Source organism: Ovis canadensis, chromosome 25 (assembly GCF_042477335.2).
Source record: "Ovis canadensis isolate MfBH-ARS-UI-01 breed Bighorn chromosome 25, ARS-UI_OviCan_v2, whole genome shotgun sequence".
Lineage (NCBI taxonomy): Eukaryota > Metazoa > Chordata > Mammalia > Artiodactyla > Bovidae > Ovis > Ovis canadensis.
Genome location: NC_091269.1, coordinates 59,540,281 through 59,559,445, shown reverse-complemented (window position 1 = coordinate 59,559,445; position 19,165 = coordinate 59,540,281). Strand labels below are relative to the sequence as shown.

Sequence of the window (19,165 nt, the reverse complement as noted above, 5' to 3'; positions counted from 1 at the left end):
TCAGCAGGAGTCAGGGATCTTTCTGGAGATTCCGGGGCTGCTCCTGAGGGACTGAAATGTCTGCTCCTGCCTGCCCCCTTGTCAGCATCTCTGTCCCAAACAGCCTCCCCCAAGTGACTCCCTTGTCCCCGAGTTGACATTGCCTTATGGTTGTAGTGTGTGGCGCTGACTGACTAGCGTTTCTGAAGTGAAAGAGAAAGTGAAAGTGAAAGTCGCTCAGTCGTGTCCAACTGTTTGAGACCCCGTGGTCTGTAGTCCATGGAATGAAACTGGGTCCAGCTGGGGGCAGGTGTATAACAGTCCCTTGGTGGGAAACTAAAAGGATGGCATGGTCCCAGTCTTACTTGGAGAAGATTGAAAACCTATGAGCAGTTCTCCAAGAGGGAACTTAGAAGGAGAAAGGAGCCCAGGCTCCTGAGGTCAGGGTTCCTGGGCAAGGGATGTACTCCCACGGGCAATAGGTGAGGACTGGGTAGAGTGGGACAGGAGGGCAAGCAGCCAGGCACCTGGCCGTTGCCTGGATCTTTAAGCTAGACCTCCGTGCCAGTCCAGCTTTGAGGCCAGGAGGCTGGACGTTCAGACCCCCACCCCACCCTACCGCCGGTGGAGAGGTGGAAAGTCCCAGTTCTCTGGCCCTCTGCAGAATCAGCCATGGTGGCTTAGGAAGCCTGGGAGCCTCTGAAGAAGGCTGCAGCCACAGCCACTGGAGACAAATCCACCTACACTGAAGAGAATATAGAGCAGGTAAGAGGGGCTGAGGGTACCTGGGTTGGGGTCCAAGTATTTTCCCCGTAAATATCTTTGCTGCAAGCAGTTTCTTCAAAAGCATTTTTGCCACACAGCTAGTTGGCCATGAGACCATTTTGCCATTGAAGATAAAATAGCTGGTGGCAGTTCCATTACAGTGAATAATAGATGAGTTTGTACAGAGTCTTCTGGGAGCCGTCATACCTCTCACCCATCAAAACCAAAAGTTTACTATGTGGAATCTAGGGAAATGGTACAGATGAACTTATCTGCAGAACAGAAATAGAGTCATAGATATATAGCTCAAACCTATGGTTACAAGGGGGGAAGGGGGGTGGGCTGAATTAGCAGATTAGTGTTGACTACATGTGGGGACACTGCTATATATAAGATAGATAACTAATGAGAACTTATTGCATCGCACAGAGAACTCTATTCAATGCTCTGTGTCCACCTAAATGGAGGGAAATCTTAAAAAGAGTGGACATAGGTATACGTGCAGCTGATTCAGTTTGCTGTACAGCAACAACATTTAAAGCAACTATACTCCAATAAAATCAAGTTTAAAAAACCTGCAAAAAATAAAACACCAAAAACAAAAGTTTGCCAAGCTTTCAAAAATATAGAGGAGGCAGCTACTAATTCACAACAGTCTTCGAGAACATTAATGATGGATTCTTTAGCTAATTTAGATATGACAGCTTGTTCTCTCAGGCCATCTTTGCCAAATTTATCATGCAGTGTTAGAAGTTGGAGGCAAAAGAAGAATCAAGCTCCTCCTATCCCTCTCCACAAAAGAGATTTTTATGTGATTCCTGATGAGTAGAAGTTTTTGGAAAATGGTGAAAATCTTTAATGAAATCTGGCTTAGATTAATTCAACCAAGAGTTTGCAAAAACCGATGTGTTATCATTTTCTAGTGTAATATAACTGTCAAGCAGTTTTTTTTTTTTTTAAGGCAAAATGGCCTTACGGCCAATTAGTTGTGTTGCAAAGCTGCTTGCGGCAAAGATGTTTACTAGTGAAAATACTGGACACACCTGGCTGGAGCCCAGCAGCATCTGCTGAGCATCCACTCTGAGGTGCTCCAAATGGCCGTGGGACATGTGTGTGAACAGCTGCCCTGGGCACGTGGCCCTACCTCTTGGCAGAGATCAGGTGAGGCAAGGGGGTGGTCCTTAAGGCACACACTGCCTTATTCCTGCAGGACTTGTGCTGGGACTAAATGATTCATTCACTGGATGGCTGGGATGTCTCAAACTGGCCTGCAAATTGGTTATGGCTTGGTTTGCCATGTCTAATCCTTTTTGAAATATGACAGGATATAAATTACTAGCAAAATAAGTAAAAACATTAGGGCTTGATAAAGTTCCAAATGCCTTTTTTTTCCCCTCAATATTAGAGTCTTCCTTTTCCTTTCTCCCCATCATTTTTTTTTCTCATCCAACTGCCTCCTTTCCATTTCTTAGGAAAGATGGGGTGTTCTATACCATTTCTTAGGAAATTTGGGGTGTCCTATAATACCACTCCAGTACTCTTGCCTGGAAAATCCAATGGACAGAGGAGCCTGGTGGGCTGTAGTCCATGGGGTCGCTAAGAGTCGGACACAACTGAGCGACTTCACTTTGACTTTTCACTTTCATGCATTGGAGAAGGAAATGGCAACCCACTTCAATATTCTTGCCTAGAGAATCCCAGGGATGGGGGAGCCTGGTGGGCTGCCGTCTATGGGGTCGCACAGAGTCGGACACGACTGAAGCGACTTAGCAGCAGTAGCAGCAGCGTAATACTTCTATCTTACTCTTTCTGGCATTTGTTGTTTCTGGGAGATCTCTGAGGTCACTGTGAAAGCCTGCAACTTCCCTGTGCCCTCATTTCTGGATTACAGGGGTGGAGGGAGAAGGCTGGGAGGCTCGGCCCTGTGTCAGCCATGGACAGGGGCGTTGTGCTTGGCCGGGATGGATGGTACCCAGTGGTGATGATTTTGCTGTGGGATGAAAGGAACTAGGGTCAGCAGGGACCCCTCATGTTCACAAAGTGCCGTGCAGCTTGGATAGGGTATCTCCAGCCACATGGCAACCTTGCAACTGACTCCCCAGTTGGTGCTTCAGAAAAACTGGCTCAAAACAGGTAAGTAATATGGCCACCAATGTCTTAGCAAGATCACAGGTGATACAGGCTTTGATATGCAAGGCTGACCTGAAAAGGCAATGGCACCCAACTCCAATACTCTTGCCTGGAGAATCCCATGGACAGAGGAGCCTGGTGGGCTGCAGTCCATGGGGTCGCAAAGAGTCAGACATGAGTCAGTGACTTCACTTTCACTTTTCACTTTCATGCATTGGAGAAGGAAATGGCAACCCACTCCCGTGTTCTTGCCTGGAGAATCCCAGGGACGGGGGAGCCTGGCGGGCTGACGTCTATGGGGTTGCACAGAGTCGAACACGACTGAAGTGACTTAGCAGCAAGCAAGGCTGACAGGTTCAAGGCCAACGTGGTTGGTGCTGCTCCCCAGCTTCCCAGCCAGTGGTGCCCCTCCACCCCTCCACCTCCAGCCTACTAGGGTTGTCTCAATGGTATTGAGTGGGCTTACAATAAAGCAAGGTTTAAAAAGAAACGTAAATATGAAAACTTTTTCCCCTCTCTCTCTATATATATCAACATCCCATGATCACAGGAGCAAGAGTTCCTAGCACACAGCCCAGATGTGCACAGTCCTTGAATTCACTTAACTACACCTGGGTCTGTCTGGAGGGAGCAATGTGGTAGGCTGCCACTGAGCCCTAATCCTGAAGTTATACATCCTCTGAAAGAGTAGAGCCTTAGTTCCTGTGCAACCGAACGACAGTACAGCTGTGAGCTGAAAATAGTAGCGCTGGAAGAAACCTTTGGAAAACTTCTGGTACAACCCTTTTATAAAAGAGGGGAAAGTGAGTCTGGATGCTACCAGATGTCTTGCTGAGGCATCCCAATAGGTGCCTCTGTATGTCTAAATCACTCTTAAAATGTCAGCAGAGCTATAGTCTGTAACTCAGGCTCATTCTGTGGCCAAGACAGAGACGGGACCATGATGAAGAGCCTGAAGAAGTCTGGGTGAGGGAGTGAGGAAGAGACTCCAGGGGAAGAGGAGTGGAGAGGAGCAGCGGTGGCTCCACCGGGATGGGAGAGTGGACTGAGCTAGTGGCATAAAGCCGCTGAAGCAGCAGCTTGTGCAAACTGTGTTTAATGGCAGCATGTGCCAAGGAGGGCTGGAGTGGGTTTCTGCAGGAAAATGAGGAGGGCAGAACCACTTTGGCAGCTCTGACTCCAAGCTGTGCACCAAAATATTGAAATTAGAGCCAAAAGCTATTTCCTTTTACCAAAATGGGGAAACATAAAATCTCCTTCACTGATAAACTGGCGCTTCTGAGATTTCCAACTCTCCTCCTCTCTTCTACTGTCTAAGATGATGGTGCTCTCTCAAGCTTTGGACCACTCTTCCTTCTTACTCAAGCCTAATCCAATCCTAGGTTCCTCCGATCTCTCCTGGCAGTCTTGTTTGCGTGTGTAGAGGGTGGGTGAGCAGAGAAATGAATGAACTGTTTCTTCACTTGGTTATTCAGCATCCACTACATGCCAAATGCCAGGCAGTATACACATGTTGATCTCTTGGAAGGCTCATATGAATTTCCTCTTTTATCAAAGCCAATGTGCAAATTTGAATGATCAGAATCACCTGGAGAGCTTGACTAGCTTGCTGGGCTGAATCAGAGCTTTTGATTTGGGGAAAGACTTCACATTTTTAAACCAGTTCCCAGGTGCTGCTACTGCAATGGTCCAGGGACCACATTTTAAGAACCACTGTTCTAACAAATTTGCTGACCACTTGCGCACAGTTCAAAGTGCCAGGAGTAAACAGGATCTCAAGAAGTTGAGGCGTGGAGCTGGGAAGTGACAGAGCTGCTGCTCTGCCTGGTTCATGCTCTCTCCTTAGAACCTCAAAGTTGGGCTGTTTTCACACCTCTGAGCAATAAGTGAGTGTGTGGAACTTGAGAGGTCAAGCCTCTTGTGACGGAAGGGGCTCCTGACCCCCTGGAGGCAGCTGTATCGCAGTTAACCACCCCCAGCCCCTGGCAACCACCATTCTACTCTCTAATCTCTATACATTTCACTACTCTTAAGTACTTCGTATAAGTGGGATCATACAATATTTATCCTTTTGTGACTGGCTTATTTTATTTAGCAAATCTTCACGATTCCTCCATGTGGTGGCATGTGTCAGAATTCCCTTCCTTTTTAAGGCTGAGTAATATTCCACTGGGTGGATGTACTACATTTTGTTTGTCCATTCATGGATCAATAGACACTAGGGTTGTTTCTACCCTTTGGCTATTGTGAGTAATACTGCTATGAACATGTGTTTACAAATATCTTTTTGAGACCCTACTTTCCATTCTTTTGGCTATATATACAGAAATGGAATTGCTAGATCACAGAGTAAACTGCTTGAGGGAAGAGAAAAAGGAGAGAGGAGCAGAAATAAGATCATTGTGGTGCAGTTAAGGCAGCCCTTCCCTGAGGCAAGCAGGTGGCAGGGAGGAGAGGGGGCCCTTTTGACACAGGAAGAGAGGATCTGATTTACAATCCTAGATTGTCATCTGGGAAAGACAAAACAAGACCCAAACCTTGTTCCCTAAGACCCAGAGTCAAGGGAATCTGTCCAGAGGAACCAAGGCCCGTTCATTCAGAGAGGTAGTAAGGGCTCTAACTCACCTTGAGGAAAATGGGAGTCCAGGCTGGTAACTGAAACTCCCCCATAAGAACCTAGAAATCTGTGGGAGAGGGTAGGATGGGATGAGAGTGTGAGCACAGCTGGTTTCTTCTCTCCACCCAGCCACCTGCCCCACCTCCCCAAGTGCCTTCTGGAGAAAGGGTAAGCCTGGGAGGATGTTTAAGAAAACTGTCACCTTAGTGCCCAATCGGAGACATCGTGGGGACCTGAGCAGAAACGAGGATCTGCCAGGCCATCCCAGCAGCTGTGCACCAGCAGCTATAAACTGTGCGGGACCCACCCCAACAGCAAAGCTGTGTGTCAGTGAGAAGCAACGGCGGGTGGGACCCTCCAGGACCTCTAGCCCAGCCTTATTTCCCTTTCCAGCCTTAGAATTTGGACTGATACCATCCCCTCTCCATCTCTTTTGGACTAAATGAACCTATAGAGCTCCTGGGCAATTCAGAAAAGGGATGCTCTGAGCAAGAAAAGCAGAACTTCCAGTAATGTGGATCAGGAGGTCTCGTACAATTACTTGAAACCAGTGAAAGAGATAGGAACATACTGATATTCTGAGCTTGTGGGGCAGATCATTCCACACAGAGGCACAGGTCTGCAGGCACCATCCTCATCACAGTCTATGTGACCGGGACCTCCAGACAGTGCAGCCTCCATGACCGGATGTGATGACCCCATGCGTAAACAGGTCTGCAGTCCCATATCCGAGATCCCCAAATCCAAAACTATCAGAAAAGCTGAAGTTTATTTCAATCTTACAAGACAAAACCTGACCTGGAAGGAGATTTGTGTTTTTATTTGTTTCACTGCAGAAATACCAATATGTTGTCCCCACTGGGGATATGACAGTACACACTCCATATAATGTATTTACCTCCCCAAATCTGAAGCTTCCTGAACTTCAAAACCCTCCTGGCTACAAGAGTTTTAAATAGGGGATTGTGGAGCTGCATGTATCTCAGAATGGTGAGACTGCAGGTTATTTTTACATTCTTTCTAATGCTTTGCATTTCCAAAATTATCTGCACTATATGTAATACTCTTATCATCAGAATAGCAATCTGCCATGTTTTTAACAAAACATCGAAGATCAGCTCCTCCGGCTTCAAAAGCACATTCAGGCCACCCCTGCCCCCGGAGTCCCCCGGCTCCGCTTCCTGAACATGACAGGCTTCTGGGCTGCCTCCAGGGACTGGAGCAGCTTGGGTGGGGGGGGTTGGGGGGGGCGGTGTCTGCCTAGTTCCCCAGCTCCTCCCCGCCCGCTCCCTGCTGGGAAGTTGCAGCCCCGCTTCTGGGGGCCGTGCACCCGTTCATCTTTCCCCTGCCTCGGAGTTCTTGAGCTGAGTTGGCTCAAAGCCCCGCATGCTTCCTATCCGCTCTGCAAGCAGGCCTTCTGAAACGGCACCCTTCCCATCCATCCTCCTTGGCAGTGTCCCCAAAGGACAGGGACAGCAAGTTCTGTCCAGGCCTGGCCACTGGGGACTCCTGGTTTCAGCCCACCCTCACAAGGGGTGGGGAAAAGCTGCATGCACACCCGGGATCTCTGACCCTGCCTGCCCTGGCCCCTTGTCCATCTTCCTGAATCTGCTTAGCTCACTGCACCCCTCACCCCCAGAAGCCTCACCAGCTTGGAAAAACCTCACATTAAAATCCTCCTCACAGTAGACTCCCAGAATATTTTATGCTTATTCTTTGCTATGGTCAAACCCACATGCAATGGAAATGGACAGATCTAAGTGTGGGGCTGCCATTCTTAAAATAACACAGACCCTGAAGCCTAGCAGGGCTCAACTGGGCCGCAGTTTCTCAGCTTCTTCAGGCAGGGGAAACGTCTCCTGGACATGCCCTGGACTCAGTGCTTCCCTGCTCCATTGCCTCCCAGATTACATGGTTCTCCTGACTGACAAGTGTGGCCCAGGCAACCACCCGGATGAATCAAGACCTCACCGTCACCCCCAGACCACTGACAGAGCTGTACTTGGGTTCCAGGGCCAGGAGGCCTTGCTGTGTAAGTGATGTTTCTAGAGAGCAGGCCAGGCAGGTGCAGGGCCTCTGGGGATTCCTCCCAAGCTCCCATTCAGTCAGACCCAGGGTAGAGAAGCTGTAGCCAGAAAGCAACCACCCAGCCGACTGGGGCTTGCGGTGACTGCCATGATGTTCAGCACTTATTAGCTGAAGTCCTCACTGCCCTCTTCTGAAGTGGAGGGCCAGAAAGGTGAAACAGCTTGCTCCAGGTCATGCATGCAAGAACAGCTAAGAGAGCTGGGATTTGAACCCACATCCGGTCTGACTCCAAAGTCTCTACCGCCTCACTAAACTGTATGTGCCACCTTTACCCACGACCTCTAAGACTCAGGACTGCACTTGACAAATGGGAAATCGAGGCACCGAGTACTTGAGCCACAGGTGCACACTCCAGCTCCACAGGAACCAGGCTTCTCACCAACCCGCCATCCCCACCCCAGCGGCCAGCCCAGGGGCTTCTGGGAGTTTTGTGCTGTTGTTTCCATATTTGGAGGACTTTTGGGTCTTATTTCTTTCCTGGATTCTTTGCTTCGGTGGCCCAGGAGATGGAGCATATGTCACCCTGCCTCAAGATTCTTCTGAGAGCTGGCAAGGAAATGAGAGAGGATCCATCCTAATTAGGGGGCGATAACCCCAAGGGGAAACTCGGATTCTTTGCAGCAGTCCGTGTCCTTCCCATTAGCCCTGTGTGTTTCTCAGATGTTTATAGAGCCTTCATTAACAGAGAGCCCCCTTAGATAAGAGGCCTGAACAGCATCAAGGGCCAGATAAGAACAAGTGGAGGGCACTTCGGGGACAGCAGAAGGGTGAGAGCCTGTGAACTGGCCCGGGTGCGCCGTACAGAGCTGTGGGCAGGACAATGCAGGCCGGCTCCTTCCGGGCTCCTCCCGGCACCCGCTAACACACCGCGGCCGCCGCAGTCTCCAGACCAGGGCGAGAGCATCCCAAGATGGGCCGTGGGGCACTCCGGATGGCTCTGCCTGTGCTCTCCCTGCTGGCCTGCTCCGCCCTAGGGAAGCCACTGGAGAACCGGGGGCGGCCGTCCACGGGGAGAGATGCCCACCGCCTGCTAGGGGGGCCCGGCGGTGAGCAGGAGGGGGTCACCTTCGACCTGAGGATGTTCCTGGAGAACATGAAGGTGGATTTTCTGCGCAACCTCAACCTGAGTGGGGTCCCTTCTCAGGACAGAACCCGAGCCGAGCCACCACAGTACATGATTGATCTATACAACAGATACACCACCGACAAGACGTCCACCCCTGCGTCAAACATTGTGCGCAGCTTCAGCGTGGAAGGTAGAGTCGGCTCCGTGGGGCGCCCCGGGCGGGGGCGGGGGGACTCAGTGGTGGGTTCAAGGCCGCGCTGCCCGATATGGCGGCCACTTGAGACACGGGACTCTTCGTTTCAATTTAGGTTAATTTAAATGCAATAAAGTTAATTATTTAGTTAGTTTCAGTAGCTTGGGGGCAAGTGCTCAGCAATCACGCCTAGCTACCCTACGGGACATGGAGACTATAGAACAATTCCATCATTGCATAACGTTCTACCAGACATCTCTGCTCTAGAAAATTCTCCCTCTCTGGGCCCAGCACCACATTAACACAGTAGGTGCTGAAGGAATGCCTGCTCGCTTTCTTCCATCCCTTCCCTTCCCCTCCCTTCCCATCCTGTCTCCTTCCTACTTAGACACAGACAACTTATTTAGCCTCTGACTAACAGGCGTCTTTTTAAACACTGAAAGACTGCATTTCTCACTCATCAAAAGGTGTTTAAAATTCAGATAAATTCCTCTGAGAAACACTGGAAGACAAGGTAATTATTTTCTAAGTATAAAATAATTTCCCTGATTTAGTAGGACTAGAAGATAACGAATGTCAACTTAGGGCTTATGTCCTCTAATTCACACCACGTAGGTGACATGATCTTGTGAGCAGTGAGCCAAGGCTTGCAGACCCTGAGGGAACTTTCCCGGTTCACATATTAGTTAAGCAGCTGGATTCTGACCCAGTCCCATCTGTTTGCACAGCTCAGGCTTTTTCCGCAGTTGCAGCCTCTAACCAACCAGGCACACAGGACTTCTTCCCTCCTGAGCTTGAGGCCTGCAGACTCCTAGTCATATGCCCTAGCTCAAAGATGCTGTGGTCATGCTGCGCGCCTGGCAAAGCTGTATTCCCAATGGCCCCTGTGCTGTGCTTAGCTGCTCACTCATGTCTGACTCTTTGTGACCCCATGGACTATAGCCTGCCAGACTCCTCTGTCCATGGGCTTTCTCCAGGCAAGAATACTAGAGTGGGTTCCCATGCCCTCCTCCTGAGGATCTTCCCAACCCAAGGATCAAACCCAGGACTCCTGCATTGCAGGCGAATTCTTTATCATCTGAGCCACCAGGAAGGCCCCTGATGGCCCCAAAAGAAAACAAAAGTCTAGATTTAATGTGGACCTGTCCTGTTTCTAAAAGATGGGTTTAATTTGTTTTAATGCAGTCTGCAGGTAATATAGATACTGGCAGCATCACACTACGCCCATGGGACATGTCTGTAACCCCTGCTTTAGGGAAAGGCTGAGCTTCTTTGGCTGGCCCTAATCACCAAATCCTGTAGTCTGGGAGTCCAGTGTTGGGAGCCATCTCCCAACAGCAGTGGGGTGACCCCGCCCTGCTCCCCTCCCCCCAGCATTGTCTGTGTCCCAGAAGCAGGTGTTCTGATCTGATCCCAGCTCTGCCTGTGGCCAGTGCTGCTGTGGAGGCAGTGATCATTATCATGAACAGCCTGAGTGTGGCTCGGGCAGAGAGAGCACTTGCTCTCTAGATAGCTGAAGCGGCCCCTTGGCAATTTTCAAGGCGTGCCACAGAGCACAGCCAGCAGTGAATGCACTGCTCGTGGATCCCGCTCACTACTCGCGTATGACACGGCGGGCTTAACACACGGTACGGGAACGAGAACAGCTCGTCCAGGCTGGGGGAGGGCGCACAGAGAGCTGTGTGAAAGGCCATGTGCTGGGGGCGGTGGAGCAGGCGCAGTTTCTGGGGCAGACATACAAGTACCTGATTGAGCACCTGCTGCGAACCAGGGACAGCGTTGGGGAGGCTTCATGTGCCTTCTTGTCAAAGCTTCACACCAGCCCTGGGGAGGCAGTAGGATGGAGCCCCATTCTACAGATGAGGAAACTAAGGCCCAGAGAGACTCAGGACTTCTCCCAGCTTATAAGCCTAGAAGAGGGAGAGTAAGGATTGGAATTTTAGACTTTCAGATGCTGCCAGGTTTCATGACAGCACATTCCCTCCTCATATTGGCACATAGGAGATGCTCAGGAAACACAACTTGTCTTCCCTCCTGTGACCAGGCCATGGTATAACAGAGATGTGCTAATGGCTGGGAGTCAGCCAGGGAAGTGGGAAGAGAGACAGTTGTGTGGCTAGAAGGCAAGCTCCATATATGTCTAACATGGCCAAGCCATCGAGGTTAATCTATTTTTTCCTCACACATTGAAAAAAAAATAAACACCACTTTCATTTTGCTCATAAGTTACCATTCTGAATGACTTCCTACGTGATTTAGGTGATATTTTTAACACTGTAGTAATAAAATTTCTCCATCCCCTCCTAGGATTGCTCCTTTACTATTGTATGCTCAGGATTTGCACTCTGAGGCTGATAGTGTGCTTTGATGTTTTGTTTATTTGGTTCTTTTTCTTTTTTTAAGTGAGGATCTTTACAGGATGTGTGCACTTTGGCAGCTGCACACGCTAAATCCAAGTCTCTACATCTGTAAAAGTGTAATAATAATTAGATCTTCTTCCCTGGGTCAGTGTGAAGAGACAAGTAAACTATGCAAAGGTGGGCACATAGTAGGTGCCCAGTAAACAGCTGGAGCTGTCAGCTTCAATGCAAGGCATCTCCTGCCTTTGTTTTTCTTTGGAAGATGTCAGATCTATCTTTTAAATTCCCTACTACATTAAGGTCTTGAGGGAAACCAAAGAGAGACTTGTTAGAGATAGATGGTGTCATGCCCAGTGCCCTTTCATGGAAACCACGAGTCTCAGGTTTGGCATTGTGAAAACAGACCCTCCCGGCCGACAACTGTGTATTTGCATTTCAGATGCTGTCTCTTTAGCCACCACAGAAGACTTCCCTTTCCAGAAGCACTTCTTGCTCTTCAATATCTCCATTCCCAGGCATGAGCAGATCACCAGGGCTGAGCTCCGGCTCTATGTCTCCTGTCAGAGCCACGTGGACTCCTCTCACGAGCTGAAAGGAAACATGGTCATTTATGACGTTCTGGATGGAGCTGAGGTCTGGGATGCTCCTGGGGGGACCAAGACCTTCCTGGTGTCTCAGGACATCCGGGATGAGGGCTGGGAGACCTTTGAGGTGTCCAGTGCCGTGAAGCGGTGGGTCCGGGCAGACTCCACCAAGAGCAAAAATAAACTGGAAGTGACAGTGGAGAGCCACAGGAAGGGCTGTGACAAGCTGGATATCAGCGTCCCCCCAGGGTCCAAAAACCTGCCCTTCTTTGTCGTCTTCTCCAATGACCGCAGCAACGGGACCAAGGAGACCAGGCTGGAGCTCAGGGAGATGATCAGCCACGAGCAGGAGAGTGTGATCAAGAAGTTGTCCAGGAACACTGTGGTGGAGGCAGGTGAGAACAAAGACGAGGAGCAGGATGTGCAAGGCCACGTGCCCACGGCAGCATCTTTGGTCAGACGGAAGAGGAGTGCTGGGGTCAACAGCCACTGTCAAAAGACCTCCCTGCGGGTGAACTTCGAGGACATCGGCTGGGACAGCTGGATCATTGCGCCCAAGGAGTATGATGCCTTTGAATGTAAAGGTGGCTGCTTCTTCCCCCTGGCTGACGATGTGACCCCAACGAAACATGCCATCGTGAAGACCCTGGTGCATCTCAAGTTCCCCATGAAGGTGGGCAAGGCCTGCTGTGTGCCCACCAAGCTGAGCCCCATCTCCATCCTCTACAAGGATGACATGGGGGTCCCCACCCTCAAGTACCACTATGAGGGGATGAGCGTGGCAGAGTGTGGGTGTAGGTAGTGCTGGCCTGTGGGCGGGGGAGGCAGGGTGGACAGGCTCCTAGTGACAGGCCCTGTGTCCCGCTGGGCATGACAGGGACCAAGTCCACCTGCCTGCCAGTCTGGAGAAGGAAGGGGAGCCACCAGGTCCTTGAGGTAAAGACCTGCTCTCCCTCTCGGGGCCCACCCCAAGCACACGCCACTGGCCTGAACTACAGGGGAGGGGATGCCAATGGGCAGTAGGGTTTGGGGAGAAGAGGAAAGCCTGGAAGGGTTGCTGGGGTGGGAGGGGAGATGAAGAAATGGGGACAAGAGAAAGAATAATCCAGAGTCAGCAGAAAACTGAGCAAAACTGAGGCCGAGAAGTCTAAACGGGAGATGCACACAGATTAATGGAAATTAAAGCAAGTGAGAGGGACAGGATTTACTCCAATAACCACAGTGAACAAAGGCGAAAGGAATGGGCCGTGTGCCATACCCACTGCACATTATTCCCACAACCCATGAGATGGGCGTCATGACTCCCAATTCACACGTATGGGAGCCAAAACTTCGGCTCAAGTAGCCCAAATAGCAACAGTTCAAGTAGCAACAGTCAACGGCATGATTCCAATCCGGGGATCTCCACAGGTCCGTCGGTCACCAAAGCCGAGGACCTCCCCAAGTACCCTGCTGCAGTTTAGCAGGTCACCTGGTAACTGAACACAATTAGACTTTGGGAGGTGGGGACTGGGGACAAGCTGGACTAAGTCCGACCAGTACCCAGCAGGATGACTGGGCTACTTGTCACATCTAGGGTACGTTCTGACTGCTCTGCGCCTGTGTTGATTCAGTGTCCGAGTGTGTTTGAAGATACCCCTGAGTCACTGAGAACTGTCCCGTAAACCAGCTGCAGGATGGAGCAAATGCAGGACGAATGCCCTCAGGCTGCAGTGTACGCTGTGGCCAGAGGAACTCTGACCCACTGGCACAGAGCTTGTGTGACCAGTGGTTCATACAGGGCCCCTTGCTGCCGTGGACTCAGACTGCAGGATGGTTTGCAGGGGTGCACTGAGTTTACCCGGAGGGATGGGCAGCCCATGGCCTGTGTCTCTGCAGTAACTTAGCATAACCAGCTCACCACCATCACAAACCCATGGGCTACCGTCTGACAAGGACTCCATGGATGACAAGACCTGGATTTGAATTTGTTGAAATAAATGCATTCTTGCTTTGGAATTTGCAATATCCTTGCTTTTACTCCAGGTACTCAGGAGCTGACAGCCAGTCTCCCTGGGTGAGGGCTCCCGCCATTGTTGAACTCAGGTCCTTATTGGCCACATTTGACTCTGGCCGCACTCACTGGCTGTTTTGAGTAATGTGCATCCAGTTCCGGTCCTGGGCTTGGGCCTTGGGACCAGACTTCATCCCCACTGACCGCAAGAGAGGACCTCTGATTCTCAGAGTCACACATGGAAGAGGGCGGAGCAGGAAGGTTCTGGAAGTGGTGAAGATTCCACTCCATGGCCCTTCTGATTGCTGGCCAGAGCAGAGCCCATAAAAGGCCTGGAGAGACCCAGGTCATTCCCATTGGTTGAAGTTCCCAGAATATTTTTTTAATGGCTTGTGTTAAATGTTTACGTGGAACCAATGAACAGCTTTAGTACCAAAAACACAATAAAACATTATTGTTTAATTACTGGAGTTACAGAAAATACTAATTCCCAGTATGACAGTGTTGCTCAATCATAAGGATGGATGACAGACATCTTTTAGTCCCTGTGGGGTGTTTCTGTGCCTGCATCAAAATTTCACTTGGAAATAAAGTCAAATGTCTAATCTGTGGCCTTTCCTGAGTGTGAGACCTGGGCCTGATGGTCCCCTAGCCTCACACCCTGCCCATTCCTTCCTCCAGGCCCCTCTTTCCCTGGGGGGAGGTGGAGGGGAGGGGCACAGAGGGGTGGGCATGAGTGAATGAAGCCTCTGCTGGACAGGTATGAGCTCCATGGTCCTCTCAAGACCCCAGTATCACGCTTGCATTCTGGGGGCCATACAGGGCTCCACCTCCAGTGCCTTTGGGGTCATCCAGGTTGGTGCCCAGACTGTCCTTCCTTTGCCTGGAAATGCTCCTGCCAGATGCTGCTTAACCAGCCTCTTCCTCTGGCTCAGTAACCATCACCCTGGTTTGCCTGGGATGGCCCTGGTTAATCCATGTTATCCACATATAACTAGGGCTCCTATTTGGATGAAAGGTCATATGATATCCACAGTCAGGGACATCTGAGGGCCCAATAGCAGAGGACAGTCAGGAGTAGCAGGGTGGCTGGGAGCACACCAGGTGTGGGATTGCCTACCCTGGGCTCCCGTCCTGACCAGGTCACTCACTGGTTCACAGTCACTTCAGTGGCCACTGAGTCTTTATGTCCTTGCTTATAACCCCCAAAGTGCAAATGCTCCCCGGGTGCTTAGAAAAAGTTTATTGAGGTCTTGCTTCTCTTTCTGAGTAATGCTTAGAAAAATATTAGAGCCACTCCGTTCCCTTCTATTATTCTCTTTCACCCTGAAATCTCCATTTCTTTCCTCGTTGTCTTTTCAATGCCCCCTCTTCATTTTTCCCCGTGCTCTGCCAATCTCTGGCCTTCCTGCCTATGCCTGGGTTGGAAGCAAGAGTCACCTCTCCTTGCATGTCCTCTTCCCAGGTGCACACACCAGAGGTCCCCTGGTGCTGGGCACTCAAACCTGAAATGTAACCATATATTTGGGAACTGCAAAGACAACTCTCTACTTCCTTGATTTGCCTGGACCCAGGGGGTCTCATGGAGAAAATCCTGAAACCTGTTAATCATTGGGGCTTATACATGTAATGACATGTCTCGTGAACCTAGGTGGAAAATGCAAGAATGGTTAAGTCATGGAGGAAAAGTGAGGTCAGCATCTGGAGGGCAGGCCCTTCTCACCAGCAATGTACTGGTGACTCCAGACACAAGGTGAGGCCCCCCCGGGCAAGATGTCCTGGGAAGGATAGACTACAGGAAAACCAGGCCAAAGAGCACCACTGAGAGCAAAAGCCGATAGGGTTGTAAGATGAAGGATGCTAGCTCCCAAGCCTTCCCAGAGAGAGCTAAAAGGAAAATCTTTGCTTAGTGGCTTGGGAAGGTGATAGGAGGAGAGAGAGAGAGGAATGAACAGGAGAGGGCAGGAGGCAGCCCTCTTTGGGAAAAGATATGCTCAGGGGACACCAGAGGTTGGGAACAGCTGAGCCGAGTAACCTGAGCAGATCCCCAAGCCCTCCAAGGTGTGCCCTGCAACCTGTTCCCAGGCCTGCCAGGTGGATCTGCTCTTAGATTTCCAAGGCTATGTTCCATTCACCGTTCCCATTCATCTATGTCACGCCATCTTATCCTGTGGATTCCCATGGAATAGGGGATGGTGATCCCCCTGCTGGGTTCAAGCTTCACCCAAGCCTCCAGCAGACTGCCCTGGAGTTCCGGAGACATGGCATTGGTGGAGTTACCAAAGCCAGAGGGAATCTAGGCCTTGATCGTGTTCCTAGCCCCCACCTCCCACCACAAGTCCACGCCTGGGATTATGACCAAAGCCCAGGTAAGCGTGTGCAGAATCTTCAGAGGACGACAGTATCCCTTCCGTCAGTCAATCCACTGCTCCTGAGTGCTGTGATTCTGGGCAAGTCCCATTATCCCTCCAAGCCCCAGCATCCTCCCCCATAAAACAGGAGAAAGAGTGGTTTAGGAGAATTCGTCTTAGAAGCAGGATGTGAACAAGACCTGTGAGTGAAGGCATCATCATGAGCAAATGCTGCACGAGGCCTCGCCGACTGAGGGCGGCAAGAAGCCCGTTTGACGCTTGTTCACTGCTCTCACGGTTTTACCTCTGATAACAGTGACTGCTTAGGCATAGACTCGGTGCGGATTTAATTTAAAATAAATCTTACTTATTTGTGAAAAACTAAAAAGAAAGAAAGAAAAGCATTCATTCCCAGAACCTCTTTAGGCCCTGCACAGTTTCTAGGCGGGTTCAGCCACAACTTGCTCTGGCTGTCTATAAACTTGAATTTCTGCCCGCACTGCACAGAAAATATTTGATGCAGGGAAGAGGCTAGACAGCCTTGCTTCCTAGAGGTTCCCTGACTGCAGAGAAAGCATGTGGGTGATATCCCACTGCTCCTAGGACCTCGGTCACTCTGAGAACCTTCCCCTCCCACCCCCCACACACCTCCGAACGAATTCCAATTCAAATCACCTCCCCCACCGCACCTGGCCCCGCCAGGCTCATAGCCTGACACACAGCGCCCCCTGGAGGTGACCATGGGAGCTGCACCCACAGTTACTCTGGTTCTCTTCTGCCTTCCCATCGGGCAATGTTGTTTGGGGGCAGTGCACACTTCTTATGCAAGTGATTAACAGCTGGAGTGATTATTTATCCTGAGACTTCAGTTATAGTTTCCCTGTCATGGCACAAAACTGTGAGAATGCTCTGTTGGGAAGTGGGGATAAGGAATAAACAGAACCAGCCCTCCTTCCTTATCTAGAGAAATACTTCTTAGAGCCTTAATTACTTAAAATAATACTAATACTACATGAACTGTTCCACAAAATAGAAAAATTAAGAAATAGAAATGTTTTTCAACTCATTTAATAAGGTCAGCTTTACCTAGAAACTAGAGCCAAATAAAAAGGACTACATACGGATATTCTTCATGAACGTGCAAAAATCCTCCAAAATTGAATTCAACAGCATTTAACACAATAATACATCATGACCAACGGAGGCTTATCTCACAAACACAAGGTTGGTTAACCATTAGAAAACCAATCAGTGTAATCAACAAACCACTAGTTTGTTTAGTGTTAACAAACTGAAAAACAAAACTCATGGTCATCTTAATAGATGCATCTGACAATATTTAACATCTGTTCATTATTTTTTTAGTCTTGAAATACTAGGAATATAAGAGAATTTTCCTATTCTCAGTTCTCCTAAATGGATATATACCATTTTCATAGACTGGAAGTCTCAGTTTTGATGTCAATTGTTCCCCCTACTGATTTATAGCTTCAGTTCAATTCAAATCAATTGTCTGATTCTTTAAAAATAAAATTATCAGAATCTAAAATTTATATGGGTAATCAGTGTAAGTGCTGCTGCTGCTGCTGCTGCTAGGTCACTTCAGTTGTGTCCGACCCCATAGATGGCAGCCCACCAGGCTCCCCCATCCCTGGGATTCTCCAGGCAAGAACACAGGAGTGGGTTGCCATTTCCTTCTCCAATGCATGAAAGTGAAAAGTGGAAGTGAAGTCGCTCTGTCGTGTCCGACTCTTTGCGACCCCATGGACTGCAGCCCACCAGGCTCCTCGGTCCATGGGATTTTCCAGGCAAGAGTACTGGAGTAGGGTACCATCGCCTTCTCCAATCAATGGAACTAGAATAACGAAAATAATTTTGATGGACAATAACAAAGTTGCAGGGTTTACACTACAAGATTTCAAGACATACAGTAAACTCTAGCAACCAGGACAGCGTGGCACTGGTGGAAAGACACACAAATGGAGGCAGCAGAGCAGAGAGTACAGAAATAGGCCCGCACGTGTGTGGTTAATCACTGACTTAATGCCAAGGGAATTCGATGGAATATGGAAGATTTTTCAACAACTAGTGTTGGATCAACTGGATATCAACATGGAAAAACATAAATCTTGACCCCTTCCTCATAAAATAAAATTAACACACTCTACAAAAAAATTAATTCAAAAAGGATTATAAATGTTAAAACTTCTAGAAAATACTGAAGAAAAACTGGTGACCTTCGAATAAGCAAGGATTTCTTAAATATGGCACCAAGGGTAAGAATCAGAAAATAAAAAATTGATAAATTGGAATCTATCAAAAATAGGAACTTTTAATCTTCAAAAGACACCGTTAAGGTCAAAAAAAGGCAAGCCACAGACTAGGAGGAAAATTAGCAGCACATACATCAGGCAAAGACGTTTAGAATCGCCAAAATAGTTCCTTGATCAATAACAAGACAAGAACAGCCCCCTCGACTTCTCTGTTACGTGTGCTGACTCTCATCACAATGCTGAGGGTCTCTTCTTGTCTTATTTCCCTTTTGAGGAAGCTAGGGCAAAAACCAGTCAGGTCACCTAATCGGGGTCTATACTTTAGAAAGCAGTAGGGTTTGGGGATAACTCCTGACCAGTCTGCTCACATGGGTGCTGTACAAGTGAGGGGGAGGCAGAGGCTTATAACTGCATCCCAATTCCAAACACAGCCCCAGAGACCACCCCCAGGACTCTCTGTAGCCCCTGGGCCAAAAGCTGGGAGGGGCTGGATGGGAAGATCTCCCGGCTCCCACATGCTCACCTTAGCCCACTACCACCTGCTTGTATCTCCCTTATCTGGGGGCCCGGACAGCCCTTCCTCTTGGAGAGTTTGTGAAGTTCTGGGGGCAGAATTATCCCACTGGTTTCAGGCCACATCCACGGGAAGACACGTCACGTCCCCTCGCAGGCACTAACTCAGCACTCCAGGGGCCACAGGAGTTGCTGCGTCCTCCCTGAGGCTCTGGGCCATCTGCACAAATCACAGCCCGGAACCAGCTCCAGG

General features: G+C 49.5%; 1 protein-coding gene across 1 annotated transcript; it reads left to right on the top strand.

Moving 5' to 3' along the window:
* Positions 1-8,275: 8,275 nt before the first annotated feature.
* On the top strand, positions 8,276-14,241 carry GDF2 (growth differentiation factor 2). Its single transcript, XM_069572643.1, has 2 exons — positions 8,276-8,835; positions 11,638-14,241. The coding sequence occupies exons 1-2, from the start codon at positions 8,490-8,492 to the stop codon at positions 12,582-12,584; spliced, it is 1,293 nt and encodes a 430-aa protein (XP_069428744.1). The 5' UTR covers positions 8,276-8,489; the 3' UTR covers positions 12,585-14,241.
* Positions 14,242-19,165: the final 4,924 nt, after the last annotated feature.